The 8,036-nt window shown below is 26.6% G+C and overlaps 1 protein-coding gene and 1 long non-coding RNA gene across 4 annotated transcripts in view; one reads left to right on the top strand and one right to left on the bottom strand.

Moving 5' to 3' along the window:
* LOC106689463 (uncharacterized) overlaps positions 1-8,036 on the top strand; it is a 25,832-nt gene that overhangs the window by 9,607 nt on the left and 8,189 nt on the right. The window lies entirely within an intron of this gene.
* LOC106689455 (protein FAM107B) overlaps positions 3,443-8,036 on the bottom strand; it is a 201,313-nt gene continuing 196,719 nt past the window's right edge. Inside the window, exons 5-6 of the mRNA XM_067047640.1 lie at positions 7,767-7,920; positions 3,443-6,066 (exon numbers count right to left, since the gene is read on the bottom strand). Coding sequence (XP_066903741.1) covers positions 5,971-6,066; positions 7,767-7,920 — 250 coding nt within the window. The 3' untranslated portion in view covers positions 3,443-5,970. The remainder of the gene's footprint in view (positions 6,067-7,766; positions 7,921-8,036) is intronic.

The raw sequence follows: 8,036 nt of genomic DNA, 5'->3' as shown, positions 1-8,036 counted from the left end.
AAAATTAAAATGAAATCAATTAAACAGATGAATTTTTTACTTTAATAATATTTTTCTTGCATCAAAATACTTATGGTATATAATGTTTTTCTTAGCTGTATGGTTTGGCACGAATACATCAGAAACATTTGGACTGATTAATTGCCATGACTCTTTTCTGAGTCTATGAATAAATAAAACTTCAATTCTGCTATCATTTTTTTTTTTTTTCCAAGGACTTATATTCCTCTCATCATCAAATGAATTCTTGATTAATGACAGACTCACATCAGTCGAAAACATCCAACTATATAATATGATATGATTATTTCTATTATATTAATCGGCTTAAAATTAAGGCGCAATGTAATTTTTAAATTCAAAGGTTACACCTATTATTCGTTTCAATTTTTTAAATAACTTAACATGCGACCTTCAAAGTTTTTGGCTTGGCCTAGGTAACGGAAACAAACCACTCAAGTAAACATCACGTGATTAGGATATGAAGTATCAGCCATGAAAGGTATGACGGGAAAATGTGGTGCTGTAAATTTATTAGACATTTCATATCTTTTTCATTGTACAAGTCATTTTTAGTATACACAATGTAAAATTATTACGTAATAATTTTATTAATTTCTACTATAATCTAGGACAATACACAGTGATATCGTCAATAGATAACAATAAAAAATAACGCATTTTAGTGTTAGAAAATTTTCTATCAGTTTTGTTCAATTGTTTACAGTTTTTTTGCTATATAATTACAAATTCTAAATACTACATACTTTTAAAAATAAAATATTTCTCCTCATTGCAGCGATAGTACCCTGAAGTGCCTGATGCATAAAACATACATCTGTAAATAACACTCGGTACCGACTTCTTAGCCAGACGTTTCTTAGTTGATCGTAGTAAAAAAAAAAAAATCCGCCCACTACAGGACGTCAACAGGAGGCCACCAGACCGGCGTTCGCCATCTTAGATTAGATTCTACTTCTCACTTTACTCCCTAGGTGGTGTTGGGGTTACGTGGATATCATGCCACTATAGGGCGCCCCCCTCTAGACCTTATGAATATACATTGCAGCAATATAACAACTAAAAAACTGATACTCCTGTAGATTGAACACACACTTAACATTTTTGATGCTCTTTAAAACTCTTACCTATAAGCTAACTAATCCAATAAAGTAACGATTCTATTAATTCTTTCACTTAATAATTTGGTCTCGTAGTTTACAACCCTGAAGTGGACTTAAACCATTTTTATCATCATAAGTAAAGACGGGATTTCGGTGAAGTAAAAACAATCAAAAAGTGTAATAAAAACTTCAAAAGTTGAAAAAAAAATTGCAAGAGTTTTATTTATAATAATTATATATACCCAAATACTTTTCTATCTTATATATAAAAGAAAAACATTCGTTTAACTTAGGACTTTTATTAACATAATGTATGAAAAAAACGACCAAAAAATAATAATAATTTTATTGGATGATCATTCATTGACCTAATGTAATTATTATTGAAGAATTATTATTATTAATATAAGACCATCTTAAGGAAGAAGGTCCAGGTGAAATCAAAAATCAACTCAAATATTATAAAAACAATTAAGATCCAATGTTTTGCCCCCTTAGCAGTTCTAAAAAAAAAAAATTAAAAACTAAAAATATGTTAACAATGTAAGAGAATAAGAAGACATGAAATAAAAAAATGAGCTACATTGACATTCAGAGTTGAATGTTTCATTTGAACATTCAGTCAAGTTATAACTTCTATCACCAGGTCTTCAAGCATCTTCAAATGAAAATGCTCTTTCAACATCTACACATGCAATTGAAAATTGTTTAAAGTGACTTAATTCAATGCAATTTCAACTCAATTTTGGCTGATTATTATTTACTGATTCCTTTAAGTTATAGAGTATATTTTAAACTAATTGTTTAAATTTTTCTGAATAAACCAGAGCAATCTTTATTATGGTTACACATCTGGTTATTACTGCTTATGGAGTTAAGGGAAAAGCAATACATTACTTAATTGTACACCTACTTAATTGTGTATAACACATGTTGAGAGGTTTTTTGGCAAATTTAGACCATTTTAGAGTATACAAATTGTACATATATAACATTTTGTGGTAAAAAAAAAAACTTAAAGAGTATTTCTTCCATTTTCAGTATAATGTACACAATAAATAGCACTTTCAGTTTCAGGATCTTGGTTTCAGTTTCACTAAAAAACTCCATAGACTATCTGTCATAAATTAGAGTCAATCAGTAAATAAAACAAAAATTTTATAGTTAAACCTATAAAAATAAACAAAAATGCAATTCCAAGTTGAAAATCTTCCACTTGTACGAATTTGTGCAACAACCCCCAAACATGAAATTCCGTACAATGTAAGACTTAGTGCCAATAGAATGTTATTTTCATGATTTGAATTTCTGCTGAGGGCAGGCTAAATTTGAATTTAGAAAAAAAAAGATGGTATGGCAGAGAAATCTTGTTCTTGTCATAAACCAAATTAACTATTTTTTCTTTTATTGATACACACTTAATTAATATTTGATAGGTTGCAGGAGAAATAAAACTAAAATATGACACTAGATTAGGGTTTATTTACATTAATATAGTAAAATATTATATTTTATTAATATATATTTTTTCTATTAGTTATATACTTTGCAGCTGCTTTCTTAATGGAAAATATGAAAAAATGGCATTTATTGCACATTTTTTTCTTTTTGTACCATAAATATATCCTTTATTTAATAAAAAGATAAAACATGTAATTAATTTTTTAAAAAATAACACACAATAAAGCATTAGATGCAAAGTAAGAAATAAAATAAAACTTCATTTACAATGAAGTTTTAGAATAAAGGCAACTTATGTTAAATTAATTTGTATTATTGAGCAAAATCTAATATAACAGATAGTTACTGCTATACAATATATAAGTTCATATAAACAATATTATAACAAAAAAATTTATCTCAAGTTCAAAGAAGTTTGATAATTTTGCAACAATTGAATTTTTATTTTTCTGGATTTGAACCTTTTAAAACGTCCTTAATGTCAGACGAAGTTTATCAATTTCACAACAGTATTGCAATTTACTATTGATTTGAAGATTGATAATTATAAAATATTTACATTTGAGAATTTAAATGTAAGCCATTGAAATGATAATACATGAGAAATATTGTATTATTTGATCACACTGTAGTACTTTCAATAAAGAACAAATTCAATATCACATAGTTAATACAACAGCTCCAAAATACATTATTGACAAAAGAATCAGTTAGGTATATTCAACAGAATTATGAGTTAAACATAGTGATAAAATATATTGTCTTCATAAATGAAAGTTAAACATATTATTTATACATTTTTTAATTTTAAATAGAAAATAATAAATAAATGTAGGAATTTATTAAAAAATGCGAACTCATAACTAAAACATTCTATTTTTTAAACATAATAAACAAATATATTCTCAATATTAACAGTTTTATGATCTACATCATTGTTTTGCATAAGTTTAATGCGATAAACTTCTAATAGTGTATGACTTGAATAATAGATGTTATTGAAGTTAGGAATATGTATCAGAAGGTATTTAAAGAATTAAATGATCTGAAAAGTATTTGACTAAACGTACTTGTGCAGTATTTCGAAAGGGAATTTGAATTAAGATAATGAAGTCCATTTGAAGAGTACATAGGTAAAGACCAATGTGTGTGATATAATTCACCTTTAACTGGCATTTCAACAAATTTTAATCACAAATGATTTTTTAAAAAGTCAGAGGAAAAAGTATCAGTGAAATTAACATGATTATACCAGACAATATAGTTGTTTTTGTGAATTGGAGGTGTTCTCTCATAGGGTTCATCTTAAAGTCTATAGAAAAAAAAAGAAGATTAAATTGAATTTAAAAATATGTATAATTATCTCTAATTGATCATTTATTGTTTTAGTATGTAAAATCTGATCATTGCCTGTTTTGGTAGTACCCTAACATTGAATGTGATGGAGGGTAACTCGATTCATTGATAAGTTGTGGTAAATAAGCAAGTCCTGGGAGGTATACAACATATTTAGAGGAATAAAAAAATCCTATTAATTAATAATAATAAACTACTTAAAACTGGAATAAATGATTAGGATTAAACTCATTAATTATGAGGAAATCACCAGTTTCATTCCATTAAGAATTTAACTAAGCAAATGCAAACATAGTCTTTTAGAAAAAAATAGGCCAGTTAAAGATGATCACAAATCTTTTAGATTATATCAAGTTTTAATAATAATAAATGGTTTAATGGTAATAAATAAATATATAAATGTCAAATATTTATTTGTTTAATATGATATCTTTTCCAAAGCATACAGCAGCATAAGACATTCAGCAATATCTGTTTTGTTTTTTTATTGATAAACCAATCAATCTTAAATTTCTATGACAGTGTAACAAAATACATACTTTTCAATTTAAAGAATTGCCCAAAAGGCACTGGTGGATCATGGAACATTACTAAAATGCTATAAATTTTAACAATATTTATAACAATTCTTATAGTTACTTTAACTATAGCTAAATAAATATTTCTGTTTTATCACGCATTCCTTTTTAAAATATTTTTATATATTTAGAACTATAATACTACAGTTAAATACACTCAGAAAATTGTGTAATCCATAATTGTTCATAAAAAAAATATATGAGGATATGAAATATATCAATAAAGAGGGATCTCTAATATCCTGCAATAAATATTTGCATAGTCAATCACAAATATATAGAAAATGAGATACAGTCAAATTTATTAATAAAAAAAAAAAAGCAACATTTTAACTCAGAAAATATCAATTTTGAGTTGTTCAAAACATTTGAAAATCATCTTGAATAAATTCATATTGTTGTGTCATTCTATTAATGTGTTTTGATGATAGAATTATATAGAATTATAAATATTAATGGTTTATAATTACAGTAAAATAAAATGGAAAATATTGTATTTGTTTTTTAAATGATGAAAACCGATTTCTAATAGCAGGAAAATCTGATATCCAAACTACTGATATATTTTTGTTCACATTTTATTGATTTCAAATAGTTAGTAAATAAGAGAAAATAAACTAAACACTTTAATAAGAATTAATTAAAATAAATTAAATTGGTATTTTCTAATTGATGTATACATAATCAATTCAGAGCTCAATATTTTAAATTTTAAAAAAATACTAGAATCCCCTGATATTAGTATACCAGGTAAATTAAGGCATTTGCTTCTTTTTTTAATAGAATAAAACAAAACAAAATCAAATCCAATGATTATCAAGTTACTCTGTCATTTAGGATAAATATATATGCCATAAGTAATTGACTAAATATCATTGAAGTTCTCATTTCCAAAATCAACTGTTAATCATTAACAAAAAAAAATTACTAACACACACACACAAAGAAAGTATTTTTAATTACAGACAGATATTAGTTGAAGCATATACAGTACATATATGAGATTCGGAAACATTCATTCTATTTCTATTTCCTATCAATTCCTAATTACATAGTATTTACAAATGCCAGGTCAATGACTTCGCCCATCATACATAAGAAAAAACTTCTTTATTACAACAGTTCCTTAAATAAATTTACAAACAAGAAATAGGTTAAATTTCATGAGTGATCTTTAGATACAAGCTACAAAATACCTCAGATCCACAGCCGACTCAATATAATACACATCAGCTAAGTTTAATACATTTAAAATACCTCTATAAACTAAAAGCTTATTTGCTGCTATATTACAAGCTAGACTATTCATATGCCCAAGGCAATCTGTTTTGGATTTAAAAATACATTTTGACAAACAAGAAAGAAAAATGAGAATATACATATAATATGTACATGTTTCCTGCTAGAAGCAGGGAACAAGAAAAGTAATATACAAGAGATCGATCAGGAGCTCATTTGGCGTCCATTCTCGCTCTTAACTTGGCATGTATTTGAAGAAATTCAGGCTCCTTTTGAGAAATATCTTTTTCATTTATATCTCTTTCCATCTGAAAACAAAAATTATAATAAAAATCCCAACATGAATCAAATATTTTACACAGCCTTAATTATTCATCAAGATAATGTAATTATTATTATACGGTTATTATAATATTATAAACGGCACCTAAAGAGAAAAATAGAGGACAGTAGTACTGTAACTGCTAGACGAGAATAACATTAAATTTATTTGTGATATTTAAATGATCTGACAGACAAAAAATGTCCACAGTATTACTTCAAAAAGTCATCAGACCAAGTCTATTAGGTTTTTGTGGAATAGTTTGTCAAACATCTAGGTCCCAATTATTGTGAGGTAATTAATCCTTAACAACTCCTAAGGTTTGTTTCGATAATATGTAAGTAAAAACTAAAAAAAATTGTTGATGGGAACATGATTTATATTTTGACAGAGACAGTATCATGACATAGCCCACAATTCACATTTTAGGTAAATGAGTTTCTTGAAACAACTTTTAATTATTAAGTTACCAGGCATTGTATAGAATGAACTCACTAAAAAATGGTTGTAAACAGAATAAATAAAGGTTGAGTCTTATTCTTTGATTGATTAGTAGAATCTAAGCTTGTTTGTTTATTTAGTTCAATCTCCCTTTGTAGTCCAGCTAAGGCAAGAAGAAATGAGGTTGCTTAAATTTAAACATGCTGATTTGTTAATGAAATCTGTAAATGTTATTTCATGACTAATTGTCAAACCTATTTGATGGAAAGTTACTGAATACTTGCCTACTTAATGAATACAATAGGGTTTCACAAGAAATGAAAAACTGATAAGAAAGGACTTAAAATACTTCTATTACATCAAATGGTCACTATGAAATAAGACTCGACAATGGGAAAAAGAGAATCAAGACAGATCTTAGAGATTTTCTAGTACAAGTCTTAGTTTATAAGAAATCATGGGCCACTACTGCTACTTTGGTCTTCAACATAAGTTCAGTGGGTGAGTGGAGTGATCAACGAAAAAAGTCATAATGATTGGAAATATTTTGATGAAATTTCAAAAATTGGAGGGTGTCAGAAAAAAAAAAAAGCACTGAGACCATATTAGGTTTGGTATTTTTGGTAACATAACATTTTGTATTTACAGAAGTTCGGAAGGAATAAATATGCACAACATAATTCAAATCCATAGTTTTATATGGGTTCAGTCCATAAGAGAGGTTTATTACCTATAAAAGTGTGAAAGTTTCTATTCAATAGTCTATATAGTCGGCTAGAACATATGCTGATTTTTGCTTTTGTACATCAAGTTAGTGGTCCTCATTAGTATTTTGTCAAGTAAGAAGAAAATATAGTATAAAATATAATACGAGTAAGCAAATCAGCAATTCACAAACTCTTACTAGGAGGTTTGGAAAGACTATTCTAGATCTAAAACTAGTTTTTTTATATTATAATAAAATTTCTGTAGCTACATCAGCAAAAAAAAAAGGTTTATCAGATAAGAATGTAGCATTAACATACATTTTAAAAAAATCACAAAACTTTGGTCAATAAAAGTGATGAACTGATTAAAATGAAGAAATAAAAATTCTCATAGTTAAAATCATTTTTAAAACAATGAGTAACACAATATAAATACATGAGATTTGTAGATATTTAAATGATTAAACTGATATTAAGATATATTTTACAGGTTCTTAAAATAAGTTTGTAGTGCGAATTGATTTAATTAAAAACTCACAATTTCGAGCCTTTTCGCTCGCTGTTCAATAACTTTTTCAAAAGGTGTCATATTTTCTTGTCTCTGTGCTTCGAGTTCTCTTTTGGTAACTTGCTCCTTGTGTTTCTCCATTGCTTTTTGTAATTCTGATTTCTGGTTCAGTACATTTTTCCCCCTGAAAAGACATGATTTATAAATGGAAGTCAATGTTATCAATCCTATAAATATAATTATCCTATGTGTTACTAACAATAATATTGTTTTTAAATCTTTTATTGGTAAATATTGTAA

The sequence above is a fragment of the Halyomorpha halys genome, unplaced genomic scaffold (assembly GCF_000696795.3).
Source record: "Halyomorpha halys isolate HHAL.00 unplaced genomic scaffold, Hhal_1.1 Scaffold46.1, whole genome shotgun sequence".
Taxonomy (NCBI): Eukaryota; Metazoa; Arthropoda; class Insecta; order Hemiptera; family Pentatomidae; genus Halyomorpha; species Halyomorpha halys.
This window is presented reverse-complemented; position numbering and strand designations above follow the sequence as displayed.